The 19,264-nt window shown below is 45.2% G+C and overlaps 1 protein-coding gene across 1 annotated transcript in view; it reads right to left on the bottom strand.

Annotated features, from left to right (window-relative positions):
• Positions 1 to 19,264, bottom strand: part of STAB2 (stabilin 2) — a 179,262-nt gene that overhangs the window by 113,000 nt on the left and 46,998 nt on the right. Inside the window, exons 6-11 of the mRNA XM_082419566.1 lie at positions 16,262 to 16,347; positions 15,315 to 15,384; positions 8,741 to 8,836; positions 3,567 to 3,692; positions 1,858 to 2,054; positions 147 to 280 (exon numbers count right to left, since the gene is read on the bottom strand). Of these exons, the coding sequence (XP_082275692.1) occupies positions 147 to 280; positions 1,858 to 2,054; positions 3,567 to 3,692; positions 8,741 to 8,836; positions 15,315 to 15,384; positions 16,262 to 16,347 (709 nt within the window). The remainder of the gene's footprint in view (positions 1 to 146; positions 281 to 1,857; positions 2,055 to 3,566; positions 3,693 to 8,740; positions 8,837 to 15,314; positions 15,385 to 16,261; positions 16,348 to 19,264) is intronic.

Below are 19,264 nucleotides of genomic sequence, written 5' to 3' on the forward strand. Positions count from 1 at the left end.
TCCCTACTGCGCTCCTTGCACTGTGCTATGTGAGGGTGGTGCAAGGCTGAATAAGACACATTTCCTGTCCTCCCGAGGAGTTTCCGCATTGACTGGCCACCACCTTCACTGCTTGGAAAGGTGGTGGTGGAACTGGAAAGACTTACTTGGTGTGACCTGGCATGATGGTGGTGCAGTTCGCATCTCTGTGGCAGGGGTTCTTAGACTCACAGACGTCGGTCATGCTGCACCCCACTCCAGGGACAAAGTTGCGGTAGTGTTCCGCACACTCGCAGTGAGCCTTCAGTCGATGGGAAGAGAAGAGAGGGTTCTCGTTAGTCACTTAGGCTGACATGCTTCTTAAATTCCTATCTTTACTCTGCCATAAAAGCTGACTTGGGGTAGGTCTCAAGTGTGGGCTGAAACTAAAATTTGTCAGCAGATCCAGAACTGGAAATCACGTTCACATCTCATCTGTTTGGAAACTCATACACCTTGCTTGTAGTTCACACTTTCAGTTCTTTGGTTTGCTAACCCTGGGCCTCCCTGGCACCATACTTCCCGCTTTTAGATTTAGGTGAGTAGAGACTGAGGCTCAGATGGGAGGTATTATTTCTCTAGAATAGTGGTTTTCAACCGGGAGTCTCAACTCAAGGGACATTGGGCTTGTAGACATTTTTGATTGTGACAAAAGGGTGGGGGGACAGTGCCACAAGAGGCCAGGGATGCTGTTAAACATCATACAATGCACAGGATACTTCCTACAACAAAGAATTCTCAGGTCCAAAATGCTAATCATGCCGAGGATGAGGAACCCTGTTCTGGAATAATGAATGCACTGCTTCTGTGTGAACGACGGAAGGTTTCTAAGACTTGAAAATACGCCTTGGGACTCATTTTTAAAGTGACAAAGTATATGTTTTAATCTCACTCCCAAGGTCCTGGGGCTTTGCTTCATGATGTAACATGACTTTTCCCATAAGGGATCTCATTTAGAGGATGAGAATTTAGCCCTTTGAATTTCTTACAAGCCAGCCTCAGAAATTGATAGCAGAAATGTCATGTGATGTATTCTTTTTCTTGGACATGAGATCGGGTGGATTCTCTGCAGGGGACTCCAGGAGGATCCCCATGGGGTGCGGATTAGACTGCTGGGGACCCATGACTGGGTTTGGTCAGACACTGAAGGCTCTCCTTTCACCCAGGCAGCAGCAGTCTCTTGTATGCATGGGTTTCCTCCACTGGACACTTGGCATGCAGTTGTGGCTGCAGTAGGCACCCACTAAATATTTGGTGGGTGAATGAGATATTGAGGAAAGGGCTCTTTGATCTGGACTCTGTAGCAAAGGTCTCCTGACTAGGCTGAATTTTACCAGTCAAGGTCATGACGTGATTTAGAGAATCACGTAAGTCTCACTCCAGAGTATCTTCATTGCTCCCTACAAATCTGTCTGTGCTGCCTGACATTTTATCAGCATTCATCCCTTTGGGACAGAGTTTTTTGGTCCTAAGAGTCCCCTCTCACTTTGAAAAGACATTAGAGAGACTGGAGGAATGCAGGTGAAAGTCAATTACGTATTTTCCCAAGACTTCATTAACAGTTAATTTGTTAATAGAATTCGAGCTATGTGTATATATGTTGTCAATCATCAAACAGGACTGGGATGGAGAAGACAGTGGAGTTTTGACTGGAGAGCTGGGAAAGGGTGAGTTCAGAGGGTAGATCATGGCTCCCTGAGGTTGACCCCAAGCACACGGAGGTCTGTCTGGACAGGAAGCCCGACCTGAGCATGGAAAGGGAGAACTGAGACGGCACAGTTTTACCTTCAGCGGGTGGTCCTACTTCTATTCTCATCAGTTCCAACGTCATTAGCTCACCTGTCCAGGCCCATCATATCTGCACACCGTGGATTCTGTAGGGCAGTTTCCAAAGTTAACTTGGCAGGGGTCCACTGGTAAGCACACCTGGCCGTCCCCGTGGTAGCCTTCTTGGCACGTGCAACTGTGCTGATTTGGTCCTAGGTAGGTGCACCGAGCGTGAGGGTGGCAGATATTTTGTGAACATGGGTTGATGGCTGGAGAAGCAATGACAAAATAAGGTGGTTACCACACTCAGGCAAGGAGAAGGAAAACTGAACTGTGAAGGGATTGCAAATCACAGCTCATCCAAGCTGCAAAGGCAATTCAACAGTTTCGAGACAGAGAGTAAAAAACATTTCATCTTACCCTCCTGATCACCCCCATTGACCAAAAAGATTTATATATGGCCATTAGAAATTATAATTACAAGTACTGTGATGATGTATTATTATGCCATACTATGTGTGGATTTAAATATAAAATCACATGAAAGAAAGCACTAATAGTAATAGAATTTATAATATGTACTGGGCCCTTTTCTAAGCATTTGCCATATGTGAACTCAGTTAATCCTTACAACCCTCTAGCGTAGTTACTATTATTATCCCCATTTCATAGATAGGAAAATGGAGGCACAGGTAGTTTAAAGAATTTGTCAAAGGTCATATTGTTAGTAACAGGCAGACTTGGGGTTTATACCCAGGCAGTTGGGCTCCAATAGCATGTTCATAACCAACACACAACCACTCATGAAGTGAAAGAGCATGAAAGGAAGTAAGGGGACTTCCCTGGTGGCGCAGTGGTTAAGAATCCGCCTGCCAAGGCAGGGGACACGGGTTCGATCCCTGATCCGGGAAGACCCCACATGCCGCAGAGCAACTAAGCCCGTGCACCACAACTACTGAGCCTGCGCTCTAGAGCCCGCGAGCCACAACTACTGAGCCCGCATGCCACAACTACTGAAGCCTGCGTGCCTAGAGCCCATGCTCCGCTACAAGAGAAGCCACTCCAATGAGAAGCCCGCACACCGCAACGAAGAGTAGCCCCCGCTCGCCGCAACTAGAGAAAGCCCCCGCACAGCAGCGAAGACCCAACGCAGCCAAAAATAAATAAATAAAATAAATTTATTTAAAAAAAAAAAAAAGAAAGGAAGGGAGGAAGGAAGAAGGAAGGAAGAAACAAACTACATTCTATCTTAACATTGATTTAGGTGATATAGAAGAAGAAAAACTTACAGTTACTAACGGGGAAAGTGGAGGGGGAAGGGATAAGTTGGGAGACTGGGACTGACACATACACACTACTCTACATAAAAGAGATAACTAATAAGATCCTACTGTACAGCACAGGGAATTCTATTCAATACTCTGTAATCACCTATAGGGGAATAGAATCTAAAAGAAAGAGTGGATATATGTATAACTGATTCACTTTGCTGTATAGCAGAAACTAACACAATGTTGTAAATCAATTATACTCCAATAAAAATTAATTAAAAAAGTGTAAAAATCTATATATGTGCTTTGATAACAAGAGAACTTGCCATGTATTGAAGAGCTACCACATTATGAGCATTTTGCTTAGAATTTTTAATATATGTCATTCAACTACACAGAGAGAAACAGAAGTGGGCATTGTGTTAATATTAAGAAGGTTGTGAGGTTGTTTTCTGTTGTGGAATCTAACCACCTCAATGAATAAACCAGCAGGATCGAAGTTCTACTCACGCTCGCAGTGTTTGCCATCGCCTTGGTAACTGGGGATGCATTTGCATGCTAGTTTTGTTTCATCTTCGCTGGAAGGTGAGCATCTGGAATTTTCTGGGCAGAGCAAGGCTGCACATTCTGGGATGGCTGGAAAGGAAGATGGTGGAGGTAATGGCCTTAGTAGAACAACCAGTTCTAAAAAAACTCAACAAATGCAATGTTCCCTATTATTACAAAAGTGACACAGATTCACTGTAACAATTCAAAAAATACAGAATGAGTAAAGCAAAAATTAGCTGTCTTTTCTTATTCTCGTTCTCCCATCCCACTCCCAAAATAACCAACATTAACAACCAATATAATACATTTATGTATAAGATTTTCAAAAAATGAAATGGAATCCTGTTAAAATATTTAGGAACTTGATTTTTAATTTAACAATATATTATGGAGGTATTTAAGGGTGTACCTTAATCTCTAATGACTGCATAGTATTTTATAAGATAGATGGGGCTTAGATGGCTGTTAAAAACTATAGAGTCTGGCATAATTAGCCAACTTGCTAAGCGAACAAGTTGGGCTGACGCAGTCACATGGTTGCTGCTAGAAGATATGAGATGCCCGGGTCAGAGATAAAGGACAGTTTATCACTCACATCAGGAGCAGTAGCCAGAATGTCAGCATTTTTGGACCAGTTCTTCCAAGCCCCGGTTCCCACAGGGCAATGCAAAGAGGGCCATACTGAGACCTGAACAGGCAGTGGATTTCATTACAGAAGAGGAGCCCTGAGCTTAGGGAACTGAAATGCTTTTTTGTTTGTTTTTAAATAATAGGCAATGTATTACTTAGGGCCCAGGCAAGAGAGAGAAACCATGCAATTACTGGAACAGTGAAAATTTTAGTGTAAAGATTCATGAACAGAGTGGAATAACAGGGAACTGGCTCCTGACAGCTAAAAAGAGTTCGAAAGAAGAAAGGAATGGAAGAAAAATAAAGAGCAACCACTCCTCTCTTATCTTAAGATAAGAGTAAGTCCTCCTCTTCCAGAGCTGAGACCCGGCTGTCATTGGAAAGGACATGGCCTTGGTCACTCTACAGCAGAGAGGTTGCTGAGGTGTCCGCTGGTGAGACTTGCTGGAGACCATCCCTCTGGGGCCCCAGGGAAGGTCGTCCACAGGGAGGTGCCAAGCCTGGGAAAGCGGCTTGCCTCTGGGTGCTACTGGAAGCAGGAGCTGAGAAGCCCGCCTTCTCAGAAGTGTGGTGTACTCCTGTGTGCGCCTGGGGCAGGGCTGGTTTCAGGGGCCAGCTGCGTGGCATGGAGGTGGGTGGTCAGCTCTCTGGATGGCTGGTCCTGCGGGGCCCTTGCTGGGCATGGGGCTGAGGGGAGGGTGTGCAGAGCAGCTCCCGAACTGGGCCACCAGCCTGCACTGTCTAGGGCTCCTGGTTATGTTGCTGCCGCCCGAGTCAAGCGCTAGACGAGGTATGCAGTGGTCAGATACTGGAGGATGCTAAGCCTTGCCAGAACCTAGTGCTGGAGAAACTGCGGGGCTGAGCAGTGGAGCAAAACCGCATTCTTCAGGAGCCTGGCGAGTGAGCTAAACCAGAAACAAGAAGAGAAAACTCTTGCTTCTTCGGTGTCCCTTTAGCACCCTCTATTGGTAAGGCTTCACATCTTACTGGCTGACAAATGAGAAATATTCCAAAGGCCACCTCCATATTCACAGAGCAGGCAAAAAGGGTGAATTTGGAGCTGAGAGGCAATCCACTGATAGCTGGCACAGGCAGTAAGCACGCCCGCACTTGTTCCCGAGGGAGGTCCTATATCTTCCAAGGCTGTTCGCTCTACAAACAACCTTGTAAAGATGTTGGAACAAAGGGCAGTCAGTGTGCTGCTCTCAGGATGTGCACAAATGTGATGCATGCGTCTGTCTCCCAGCAGTGGCTAGTTGAATCAAAAATTCATAGAGAATATCCCCTCACCTCTCCCATAAAGTAGAATTGCTGCTGAGAAGGGGCTGCCCTTTCAGGATCACGTTTTCCACCCCTCTTTGCATCCAGGTGGGGTTATATAACTAGTCTATGTTGATGGAATATTGGAAGTTCTTTGTATTATTCTGGACTTTATAAGCAGATGCTTCTCTACACTCTCTCCTTCCTTCCGTGGCTCAAAGCAGAGCACTCGGAGGTGCTACAGAATGGCAGACGCATGCAATGGAAGGCTCTGGATCCCTAAACACCATGTGGTGGGGAGCTGGTGGGGAGCCAGGAACACCCACATGGGACTGTTACATTAGTAAGAAATATACCTCTGTTGTGTTAAGCCAGAGGTTCCCCAAATTCTCAGGTCACGGTGCCCTTAGTGTTTCAGTATTTTTTTTCACGGGACCCCAATACAAAAGAAATATCTACCGGTTCATTTACTACGTTGTTAGAACCAAAGAATTCAGTAACTATTTATGTCATGATAACGTAGTAGCCATCTGAAAAAGTAATATGGTTAATAGAAAGATTAAATATTTTATTTCGTTCTTAAACAACCACATTTACTTACTAACGGGACACGTGAGCTTGTTGGAGATGGCACAACTTCTTCAGCCTTGGAATCAGATTGGAAACTACCACCCTCCTTCCAGTTAAAATGATTTTTGCATGGTACTTACTTTTTACCACAGTGACCGCTGGAAATGCAGCTTTGTAAAGAAATGATACCATCGCACAAAATGTAGTGCTACCTAATGTTGAAATTGTGTACTAACTCAGGTTAACATTTCATACGATATTCTACAGGTGTATCACCGTTTCCCTCAGAAATTAAAAATATCCCATAGCAGCCCTGTGAGTTTGATGGGGTACTCTGGGATGCCTTGGTGCAGTTTTGGAACCGTAGTGTTAAGCCATTGGATTTTTGTGTTGAGTTCTTTCCGCAGCTAGCATTCTTCTAACTAGAATAGGATGTACCACACTTCACTCAACCACTTCCTACTCATGGACGTTCAAGTTGTTTCCAGCTTGCTTTGTTCTTAAAAACAAGACTCTCATGAGTTTCTCTGTACATATATTCTCACCTACCCACCTCTCCAGTCCTCCAGGTAAATTTCTAGAATTGGGGCTGTCGCCTCAAACTGTAAGCATCCTTTAAAATTTAATAGATACATTTCCCTCATAGATTGTAGCAATTCACATCCCCACTGACAGTACCGTAATTTTTCTCACACCCACAGATAGATATTACCTAGCTTTTCAACCTGTGTAACACAGTGGGCAAAAAACCAGAACCAAACCAAAACAAAACTTCCCAAACTCCAAAGTACTACTTCATTATGGTTTTAATTTGCATTTCTGTGACTCCTAGTGGGGTTAAGCACCTCTTCTATGCTCGTTGGCCAGTTTTCATTTCTTCCTGAGAATTAGCTGCTCTTTGGCCGATTTTAAAGGTGGGCTCATGGACTTTCTATTATAAAAACGTTTCTGCCATGTGGATTGCAAATATTTTTGTCCCAGTCTATTTATCTTCTGACTCAATAGAGTTATTTTGTCATTTGGAAGCAAATCTTTTCATGCTGTCTATTAGGCTCGCTTCTGAGGTGGATCTCTGGTCTTATTAAAAAGGGTTTTTTGTTTGTTTGTGTTTTTGTTTTTTGCTCATGAGTCCATTGGGCAGTACAGGAGTAGCTGGGGAAGGAGGTTGACTGAGGGCTATGGAAGGGGTCCACCCTAACCACCTGAGTTTCATCCTGCTGTTGATTCATATTGGTTGTTTGCATGTCTGTCTCTTCCACAGGAAGAAGTCAGAGGCTGTCTTTTATTCATCCTCCTTTCTACCACTGCTCATATCTTCTCAACGTCTTTCAATAAAGCGAGTTTGAATTTGTTGAATTTGATTCTTGTCTAATCCCTTTATTTTACAGACCAGGAGAATAAAATCCAGAGGATAAGTTAAGTGAAGCTATTGTCACAGGCAGCATGTCCAACTTCCTAATGGCTAAGCTCCAAATTCACCCTTCATCACCTGCCCTGTGATAACAGGCTGGACTCTGAACATTTCTCCTTTGCAAGGATATGTTAATCTTGGCCAGTAGAGGGCGCCAGAGGGCTACTGCAGGAGGAAGGGGCTCCTCTTCCCGGTTCTGCTGTGCAGTGTTGTGTTTCTGCTGTGTTTGCTGCTGTTGCACAGCCTGTCAGTGGTGTGGGTGTGTGAGGACATCCAGTGATGCCCTGTCCCAACTGTGCACTCAGAGTGCACAGTTCATCGGTGACCTTGCATCCCTGGCCTGGACCCAGTGGCCACCTTCCCACAGCCCTCCCCACGCACAGACATTGGGTTTAGCACCCAAGGTGCCCCAACTCCCTCTGTCCACTTGCCCCCCAGCCTCGGCTCATCAGTGCCCTGAAGGGTTGTTGCCTGCCTGCTGGGCGACTGTACTCCCATCCTGGCTTGGGCAAACCAGCAAACTTCTCCCCTACTAAGTGGGCTGCCAGCACCCCTTCTCCAGCAAGATTTGAGCCAAGCCTTGGGGATGGCTGTCCCCTTCCAAGTTTGCCCTTCTTTGTTATGCCCCCTCAGCCCTACAGTTCATTTTGCATTTTTATAGCCACTCTCCTATCATAGCTTACTAATTCTTTATATTAAACTTCCTTTGCTGCAATCACCCTGTGGTCTCTATCTTTTGATTAAACCCAGTGTGATCGATTGTTTAGAGAATTTCAATGACTTGAGTCCCAGCTCACTTATTTACTATTTTGTGAACTTTGGTGGATCATTTAGACTTGGTGAGCCTCCATTTCCTGTTGATGTGCTCTGTCTTTGAGACCTATAATGGAGAACATGCCTTATCTCCCTTTTCAGGTACCTAACTCGTTGCAATGGCCCCAATGTCTTCCTCTCCAGCCTATCCTCACACTGCCACAAGCTTGGCCTTCCTAAAACATAGCTACAGCCATGTCACTGCATTGTTCCCAAATCTTCCGTGACTGCCAATATTCTACACGATCTCTTCTCTCTCCTCCCTTCACCTCCCCTTCTCTCCCTTCCTCTCCTTTTGTCCCCTTTCTTTTAAAATTTTTGCCTATCTTCCAGCAAAACATTTGATGGCATGGCACACATGTAGAGCCCCAGTACATGCATGCACGACTGAAATGCATACGTCTGTGCCCATTTGATCTGGTGTGGTATTAAGGGAACTAGCAGTACTTACGCTTGTCACAGTTGGGGCCGGTGTACCCAGAGTAGCACTCACAGGTCCCATCGCCGCGTATTCCACTGTTGCATACTCCATGCACACAGCTGCACACTGCAGACAGAAAATGGGAATTTTTCGTTACCTGATGTAGACTTCCTCCAAAGATTCTGGAAGGATACTGTTTTCAGATAGTGTTTATTGAGATTCTGCTTGATGAAGTGGGGAAAACCATGGGTTTGAAGCCCTAGAGACCCTAGTTTGAACCTTGGCTTCTTTTTATTAGCTTCAGTTTGCAGTAAGTCCCCACATACGAATGAGTTCCATTCCGAGAGTGGGTTCATAAGTCCAGTTGGTTCGTTAAGTCCAACAAAGTTAGCCTAGGTACATAACTAACACAATCGGCTATATAGTACTGTACTGTAATAGGTTATAATAATTTTCACACAAATAATACATAAAAACAAACACAAAAAATAAAGAAAACGTTTTTAATCTTATAGTACAGTACCTTGAAAAGTACAGTAGTACAGTACAACAGCTGGCATACAGGGCTGGCATCAAGTGAACAGGCAAGGAGAGTGACTGACTGGAGGAGGGAGACGAGGTGGGAGATGGTAGAGCTGAAGCATCGTCAGCCATAGAAGACGGAGGGCAAGCTGCAATTTCATTCATGCCTGACGTTGATGGCACAGGTTCTGGTTCCTTGCTGGCACCAGATGCATGTTCACATCTTTGAAAGTTTGCAACTTGAAGGTTCGAACTCTAAGGCTGTTACATGTCCCACCTCAATCCCCTGTCTTTCATCTCCACGGGAACTGTCCTCCTTCAGGTCCTTATCTTGTTTTGCCTGGACTATTGCAGTAGCACTTTACCTGGACTCATTGTTCGATTTCTCACCTCTCCATTTTATCCATTTCATTTGATCAGTAATGGTATCAAGGTGATCTTCCTCCAAATATCTCAGTGACTCCCAATTGCTAACCAAATGAAATCTAAATTCCTCTGTTTGGCAAACAAGGCCCTCTCCAAGCTGACTCCAACCTTTAAAAATTTTCATTTTCATCTTTCGCCACTTCATTTTATGCGTCTTAGGATCTAAGTGCATGGGATGACTCACTAGAGTTCATCTTCCTTCAGAACACGTGTTGAACATCTACTACTTACAGGGCGCTGTGCTTGGGATTAATGACCCAAAGTCCCTGCCCCCAAAGAGCTCACAGTCTGAAGGCAGAAGAAAGCAGCTCATCATAATGAGGTGTGATAGATGCTAAGATGTGACGGGTCAATAGCAATGGGGGCTGGCCAGGAAGAGATGGGGGGAGCTGGTCTAGGAAAGACCACGCCCTGTGGAGGCAGCAGGACATGTATCCTGTACTTTCACTCCTCCATGCTCTTGCCTCCACTCTGCTCCCTTCTGCATGCAACTGAAATCCAGTAGAAATCCTCCTCATCCTTCTAGGCCCTCTCCTTGGTGGCACCATCTCAGAGGTGCCAAAACAGAATCTGTGCTCCTCTGGGCAGCACTTTATTTGTACCTCATTCACTATCACCTCCTGCTGCAACTATTACTTTTGTCATGCCAGCCAGCCAAGTACCACCAGGAACACAACAGTGGTCAAAGTCGGCAGCAGGGGCGAGGGGTCATGAAGAGTCAGCAGTAGCCACTCGTGTTAACCGGGAGAGATGGCCACTGGGTTGCCCACTGTCACTGTTTATTTCTCTATTCAGACAGGATAAGGCAGTGGCCTAGTTTCTGTCTTGTTCCAGCACAGATAGAGCGAGCCATTGATGGTGACATTCTATGAAATTGCAGGCCAGCGACCAGCCGACAGCTGTCAGGGCTGCGTTTTTCTCTCTCAGCCTGGTGAGGTAAGATCATTAACCCCGTGTTACATATGGAAAATGGGAGACAACTAGCTCCAGTGCTCATTCAAATTATTGAAGAATTAAATTGGATTTGCAATTGTCATCCTCCCTTTAAAAACTGATTTGCTGTTGTTTCTATGTTAGCAAAGCACTTTGATGTCCACCCATGGCTGTAGCTTTTGGAACAGATGAGTTCCAGAGGGAAGTCAAATTCATCGTGGAGATAATAGGGGTGAGGAGGGGGTGTACTACGGGCTCAGTAGAGAAGACACAAATTAATTCAGTTAAAAAATATCTACCCAGCTCCTACCTAGTGGTGGGCACTGGATTAGGCACCGGGTATACAAATAAGAGTAACTCACAATATCTAAATTCAAGCTGCTCACAGTATAGTGGGGCAGCTGAACTCTAAGAGATACACTGCTTCTGCATGTCCTAAGTGCTGTCATGCAGCCCATGGAGAGGGTGAGGAGGCGGAAGGGGGGAGTCGAATGTGACTCAGCCCCTGCTCCCAACTTACATGCTAACTACAAGGGCCGTCCTTGTCGCTGAGCTTCCCTTCTAGGCACGAGTCTCTCCCCAGGTCCTGCCTTTCAGCACAGCCCATGTACTGGATTAACTGATCTGGCACGGGTAGCTTTCGGGAGCCTCTGACACGCACTGCAGGGCCGCCAGTCACTGTCAAGAAGGTGTCCTTGGGAAGGAGACGTGAGTGGCAGAGGGATTCCCAAAGGTCATTTAAAGAGCCCTGGGTATTTGTTAAACCAGCTTCAGCAAATCTCTAGAGACATGTGAAACTTGGGGTGCATGACTTTAAAGTAGCCAAAGCCATGGCCATTGGGGTCAGAGGGACAGAGCACAAAGGCCCTGTGCCGTGCCCCTGGCAGAGTGAGATGCCCTCTCTCATGTTCCTGTAGCATCTCATGTGTACCGTGCACATAGGCTCAAAAGCATCTCCCACATTTCCAGCTCCTTGGTAGTGGGGACCTAATCTCTCCCCTCTTTGGATGCCCATCACCTGTCACGGGTCTAATGCATGGTGGATGCTTGCCAGGGCCGAATGGTGCAGTGGTTTTGTGCCCAGGTTCTGGAGTCAGACACTTGGGGTCAAACCCTGCCTCTGTCCCTGTAATAGCTGCGTGACCTTGAGCAACCTCTCTTTCTTCTTCATCCATAAAATGAGGAACCCAGCTTGCAGAGTTTTTCCAAAGAGATTCTGCATGCCAAACCTTGTGCAGTGCCTGGTGCCCGGCAGACACTCAGCAAATGCTAGCTACTGTTATTAACAAGACGTGATTGTGGGATTAATTTGGGTCACGTTAGAGAAAGTGGGCTTGCCGTCTGCCCTAACCTGGAGTGAGTCACTGAGCAGGCGAGGGCCTTGGCAGCTGAGATGAACACCCTTGGCCGATGCAGCTTGAAATCATCGCTAAGCAAATCGAGAGTCAGGTAGGAGAATGCTCCGGCAGCAGGTTAAAGTCAGTGTTAAAAATAAACTGCAACTCATAGCGTTATCCTACTTACAGGCAGAATTGCCACCGCCAACGACCACTGCCTCATGGGTGAAACAACACTGGCACCCAGTGGATGCCTGGCTGAAAAGGTTTCCAGGTTCCCCTACGGGAACCTGCCAATGGGAAATGAGCAGCCATCACTGAGCCATCATTCATTCGTTCATAGGTGAATGAATGTTCAGCTTACTGTGGGACTGCTCTTGTCCTCGCTTAATACTTGCTTCTATTGAGTGCTTATGACTTGCCGCTAGGAGCTTTTCTACGAGTCAATCCCACGAGGCAGGTATTATTATTCCCGTTTTGTAGATGAGGAGGGCTTAGAGAGGATAAATAGCTTGCCCCAGGTCCCACAGCAACTGGGCTTGGTTTCAAACTCAGGCCAGCTGACTTGAAGCCTGCTCTCTTAGCCATTATGTTCTAGAGCTGCGCTATCCAATATGGTAGGCACTAGCCACGTGAGGTTATTTAAATTTAAACTGAGTAACATGGGCTAAAATTTAACCTTCAGTTCCTCAGTTGCACTAGCCACATTTCAGGTACTCGATGGCCACACGTGCCTTGCGGCTACCATGTTGGGTAGTGCAGGTCAGGACATTTCATCATCTCACAAAGTTCTGTTGGAACCCAGAACTGGGAGTCTTATCTCCCAAGTCTCAGTTTAGGTTTCCAATTTTCTTACTTAAAAACTTGGGTTTCCAAACCCTTTCGCTTGCCCTTTCTCCATGGCACAAACAAGTGTAAAGGGAAGCCACTTTTCAAATTTAGAAATGTTTGGAATCTCCATGTACATCTGTGCTCATTGGCAACCAACATCAGTTTCTTGGAGGCAACATGAACTCATCTTCTTTTTAAATTTTCATCCGCAAACAATTACTTGGCTTTCTTGGTAAGTAAGCAGTGTTGGTTGCTGTCTTTCTTCCTATTTCAATATTTATTTAAAATATGTGATTTAAATTCTATTATGATAGGGAAGGGCCAATTTGAAAGACATGTTCTTTATAAATGATTGATTATACTTAATAGTTTACTGTCCTTTAATATAATGTAATGTTAAAAAAAACATTCAGAATGCTAACATCTGTTTTAAATTTGCTTTTGCTAACACTCTTATGAAATAATCTTTTATAAAGTGGTGGATGAAGAAAAACCTAAGATTGGGGGACGCCAGGGAATAGTAGGTATTAATAATAATAATTGCTATCATTTGTTGTGCAGTGATTATCTCATTAGTTCCTCGTAATAATTCTAAAAGAGGCAATATTATTTCTATTTTTACAGATGAAGGTGCACAGAGTATGCTTAGTAAACTTAAGGTTCCCACAATTTGCAGCAGCCCTGGGGCTGAAACCCAGTCTGAGTCTAAAGCTGGAGCTCTAATCACCTCTACATGATGCCTCCCAATAACATGTTTCTGGGTCAGGACAAGAGGGCTGGAACAAATTATATCATTCATTCACTCACTAATTTGTTTATTCATCCAGCCAAGAGTGTAGTGTGTGTCTACCACGCAGGCAGCACTGTGGAAGGTACTGGAGATAAAGAGGTATAACAGCACCTGCTTTCAAGGACCCCATGGATTAGAATGAGACCATGTCTCTGCTATTGCAGATGAAACTTATTACAGAGTGAGCAAACTTAGGGGGGCTGGGATGTCTGTGTATTTTTCTTGCCCAAAATATTTGAATCAATGCAGTGTCTACCAAACATGATTTTTCTATAAAAGCCAAACTGAGGTGGTGTTGGACAAAGGGCACTTGACTTATCCTTTTTGGGAGACTATGAATCTGGCAGACACTGTCCCTACTACACCCACATTCTCTAGGCCTTCCTTACCAAGTCCATGCATTCAGCTGCCTTCCAGTAGCCTGTGAACACTTCCTAGGAAGCCTGCTCCGCCTGGGTGCTCACTGGGGGTTGGAAGTGCCAGGGAATGAACAACTCCCCTCTAACGACCGCATGTATTAGTTTCCTATTGCTGCTGTAACAAATTGCCACAAACCTAGCATCTTAAAACAACACACATATATTGTCTTACAGTTCGGGAGGTCAGAAATCCAAAGTAATTGCTCTAAAATCAAGGTGTTGGTGGTTATGTTCCTTTCTGGAGAGAAGCATCCCTTTCCCTGCCTTTCCCAGCTTCTAGAGGCTGCCCACATTGCCTGGCTCACGGGCCGCTTCCACCTTCAAAGCCAGCAAGGGCTGGTGGAGTCCTTCTCACGTCTCGTCCCTCTGACACCGCATCTTCTGCCTCTGCCTTCCTCGTCCACATTTAAGGACCTTTGTGATTACACTGGGTCCACTCAGATTATCCAGGATAGTCTCTTTATGGTAAGGTCAGATGATTAGCAACCATAATTCCATCTGCTACCTTAATTCTCCCTTGCCATGGAAGGCAACATATTCCTGGGTCCATGGGATTAGAATGTGGACATTTTGGGGAGTGGTCATTATTCTGCCTACTACACCATGGCTCCCTCTCCCCTCAGGTAAAGTAACTCCAAGGTGAGTGTTCTACACGGACTTCCAGAGTTCCCCAGGGGATTAAGCTCTGGTCATCCACACTGGTCTCTGTCTTGACAACACCCCCTTTATTTCCTCTGTGTCACTTTTTTAGTGTTTCCCTGGGTCATCTCTCAAATATGCTACTTGTACTAGAATGCTTGCAGAATGCTTCTGGGTCAACTTCTGGGGAGAACCGGAAATAAGAGAGTGGACAAACCCATGTCAGGGAAAAACCCATAATCTGCAAATTGGGACAAACAGCCTCTGATCACCTCAGGTATTTATCTGTGAACTCCCCAAAGAAGGACAGATTAGATGTGCTGGGACCTGTGGTGGACATAGAGGTCCCTGGTGAGAAGGTCAGTGATGAGACCATGGTCTGGAAAGACCTCATGGAGAAGCTGGGCAAGCAAGGAACTGGTGGATGTTGGATCCTGGAGCCTGGAGAGAGGGAAACTATGCCCCAGAGTTTGCCGGGAAGCATTCCTGGTGAGTAGCTGCCTGCAAGCACTGAAAACCACAGACACACTGTCTCTCCTTATCAGATTTGTTGTCAACTCTTTGTTTTGCCTGTGTAGACTTGGTTATAGAGAACTGTTCTGTGTTTTCCCCCCAAGGAACTTTATTTCTGGGGTCTTGAGCTGTATAAGCCATGTCTGACTTTCAACCTTCACAACTGCATTCGATGACACAAAAGTGAGACATACTTGCTGAACAGCTGGGTCCAAATACGTTGTCATCAGCGCAGGTTTCACAGGCTGTTCCGCCAAATCCTTCCTGCAGGACACCCCAGGGAGAGGATGTTAGACCCAAGCGATCTGCGCTGCCCACAAAGCCCTTGGATTTCTAACTGACTCTCTGCTCAGCGTTTGTTTCTCAAGTGTTATCTTCCCTCCTCTGTGCCTGTCCTGAAACTCCTTCTTTCTCTTTCTTTCTTCTTTGCTCTTTTTGTGTTACAATTTGTACATTCATCCCTGCATCAGTTTTTACTAAGAGTCTGGAGCTCTTCAGAAGAAAGCTGCTTCGTTAGTCCAAAGATACAGAGAGCAAGTACTGATGGCTAAATCATAATTCCACCCAAGGGTGAAATGAAAACGCTTTCAGTTTTGCATTTCTGAAGACAACTGAGCTCAATTCTTTTCAGAAGGATTACTTTGTATTTCCATTGTCTAAGGCTTGAAGCTTGCAAAAGTCCCCTTCATGGGACAGCAAAGAAATGCCTCAGTTGGCAGACCCAGCGCTCAAGTATGGGTGCTGAGGGCAGCTCCGAAGACTAGTCTGTTAATAACGGTGATTTTTAACAGTAACAATGACAAATTTCTGTCGCCCTGCATGGTTTCACAAAGTATCTTCATATACATGATCTCATCTCACTTTTTCAACAAGTATAATCGCGTAGGTATTATTATTAGACTCATTTTACAGATGAATACACCTAAGGCTTAAACTCATTTTACAGATGGATACACTCAAAGGTCCCCCAGCCTCTAACATGTCATTTTGTTGCACACTGCATCCTCTTTTTTTTTTTTTTTTTTTTTTTTACTAATATCGCTACTTCTTAGAGTCTCCACTCAGTGTGTGTTTACAGAGGGACCCCACAGGTAAGGAGAAAGCAGAGTCAGGCAGGAGGAGAGCAAGGTTTTGAACTCACTTGGCAGGAGCAGCTTCCGTTTCCTTCCATGCCGTCAGCACAACTGCCCCGGCCACTGCAGGGCGCCCTCGCTCCTCCCGGGCACTCTGGGGAATCAAAGGGCAGATTCATTTGTTTGTGACTGCACAGAAGCATGCCGCAAGGATGCATCAAGCATCTACTACATGCCAGGTAGTGTGCTAGTTGCCAGGGATAAGAAATAATTGAAGACCTTGCCTGCTTTATCTAGGGTTACATAGGGGAGGCAAGTGAATCACAGAGTAGTCAGGTGCTGTACTAGGACGCATCAGACTGGCTACCATTTCTTGAGCATTTGCTGTACACTTTACAATCATCTAATTAAATCATCCCCATTACAACCCTCAGGGGTTCCTACTGGTGCTAGTTAGCAGACAAGGAGACTGAAGTTCAGAGAGGTCACGTAACTCGCCCAAAGTCTCACACTTCATAAGTTGCAAAGCCAGGGATTTAGCTCAGCCCTTAGCATGACTCTAAAGCCAGGCCAGTTAATCAGTGTGCTAGACAGGGTATTGAGGGAGCCCAGGGAAGGGAGCTACTGATACTGCCTTGGGGAGTCAAGGAGACATCCCTGAGGAGGAGTCATTTAAGCTGGGGTTTTGAAGGCTCAGTAGGAGTTGGCCATGCTTAACAGGGAAGAGCATTTCAGGAAGATGGAACAGCAAATACAAAGTCTTAGAGTTGTAAAAGGGCATGACCTGTTCTGGGAATGATATAAAGTTTGGCAGGGTTGGAACTTGGGAGCTGCGGGGAGGGTATGGAGAAATGGTAGTTGATGAGGAATAATAGATTGGCTGGGGCCAATTAATGAAGTACTTTGTGTGGCAAGCAAAGGAATTTAGTTTTCACTCAGAAGCCGATTCCAAACAAGCATCAGTTTGCATGTTTGGGCTGTGCTAGACCTGAATCAGAGCGTTTATAGACATTTATTAGAGGATTTCACAGTCATTCACTAAACATTCAGGGAATACCTACCATGTGCCAAGCATTATATTACACATTGGGGTGGAGGGACATTTAGCTAGAAAGTCAGATATTAAATGTCCAAAATTAAATACAAGATTTAAAGTAATGGTAAGAGACAGAAGTTTAAGGTACTGCTGTGATGAGGATGAAAAAAATGTGTTTTTTTTTTTTTTTCTTTCTATACTTGCTGTTGTTCTACACTTTGAGTGCTGAGTTGACATGGATTGAATGCTGGTTTGATTGAGTTCTGATTGTTAAAATAAGGGATCTGGACTAGCAAACACCAAGAAGAAATCATGCAACGGTCATGAATCATGTTTGTGTGACTGAGGCAGGATCAAATGTTATCTCAAATTAAAGTTAGCAAGGCAAATGCTTTCCAAAAAATAGCTAATGATATGGAGTTCTAGATAATAATAAAGGATTCAAAGCAATACCCTGAAGTTAAGTCCCATTTTTAGCCCCATTTTCTAGATGAGACAACTAAGGCACAGAATAGTAGAGTGACTCGGCCAAAGTCATCCAGCTGGTGAGGATAATGAGAGACTCACTTACCCCTCCTTTACCAGAAGTATCCAACCTTCCTGCCCTCCCTCCCCTCCTACCACCATTGACAAAGACCTTTGTCCAAAGCTCTCCTGTGCCATGAACTTACTGTCATATATCTCCTGAGAAATCAGCATCCATAGATAATGAAAAAGCAGTTTTTGGAAAAAGAGACTTCGAACTGCAGAGAGAAGCAGTTCTCCCCAGGAGACCCTGATGGCTCACCTGAGTTACTAGGCTAGTTCTCTAAAAGAACATTTATAACCTGCAGGTATGGGGAGGTGAGAAGGTGGAGACGGCTCCTCTGTCTCTTTCCTGCATGCAGAATCTGAGTCAACCACAGGGCTAGATCACACAGTTTGAGCCTGTGGTCCTTCTTTCCACAACGGTGGCAGAGCCAGGCTTCCAACCCTGGCAGATGCTCCAGAGTCGACTGCACTGTTCATCACTGTGCTTTATCCTCACCCAGCACTGCTCCAGACCAGAATCACAGCACAGATGCAGACATGGTTATGAAGTGAGTAAAGGAGAAGACACGCTGACGTGTAGCTACTGTTTATAAATCACTTTGAAAACCAGTACGTTGGTTTGGGCTGTTCTCACCAGCTAGGGCAGTGGCTACACAAGATGAAATGCTGTCAGGAAAAAACCCAGATTTTTCAATCAGAGTGTTCTGGGTTTGAACCCCAGCACAACTCTTTGCTAGTTGTATCTCTTTGGGAAAGTCGATGCCTGGCTCTGAGATTTGGTTCGAGCATCTTCCTGGCAGGTTGTGGTAGGGACTGGAAATATTAGGCGCTCAAGAAATGGTGGTAGTTATTACCTAGAGTGGATACTCTCCATCCTCTCAGTTTCTGTTCTTTCAGGCTGGCTGTGTAACAGATAACAACACTCAGGAAAGGAATGATTGGGCACCTGTTTGAATCAGGACCATGGAAGGTCCTGGGTATATATGGATTAACAGACAATCAGATAAATACTGGTTTACAAACCAGGAGAGAGGTTGTCCAGGGAAGAGACCTAGAGCTCTGATCACTCTACTGGAGGGCACCAACACTGACCTCAAACCACTAATCCTGCATGGCCCAGGTCCCTGAGATGTGGGCTCAACAGAGGGCAACAGCTGGATCACGAAGGAAGGGCCTGGTTAAAGAGTGTGGTCTTTAGCTTTAAAAAGGCATCAGTAGGGAGTGTGGGAGGGAGGGAGACGCAAGAGGGAAGAGATATGGGGACCTATGTTTATGTATAACTGATTCACTTTGTTATAAAGCAGAAACTAACACACCATTGCAAAGCAATTATACTCCAATAAGGATGTTTAAAAAAAAAAAAAAAGGCATCAGGAGGCGAGGATGAAGAGGAGGGAGAGGGCCTAATCAAGCAGGTGCCAGGTACACCTTTGAAGCTCATCTGGAAACAAACTGAAGCACTTGAATTCATGACACTGAGCAAGGGGTGCTAAGAGAGGGTCTC

Source organism: Balaenoptera physalus (assembly GCF_965194825.1).
Source record: "Balaenoptera physalus genome assembly, chromosome: 13".
In the NCBI taxonomy this organism is placed as follows: Eukaryota; Metazoa; Chordata; class Mammalia; order Artiodactyla; family Balaenopteridae; genus Balaenoptera; species Balaenoptera physalus.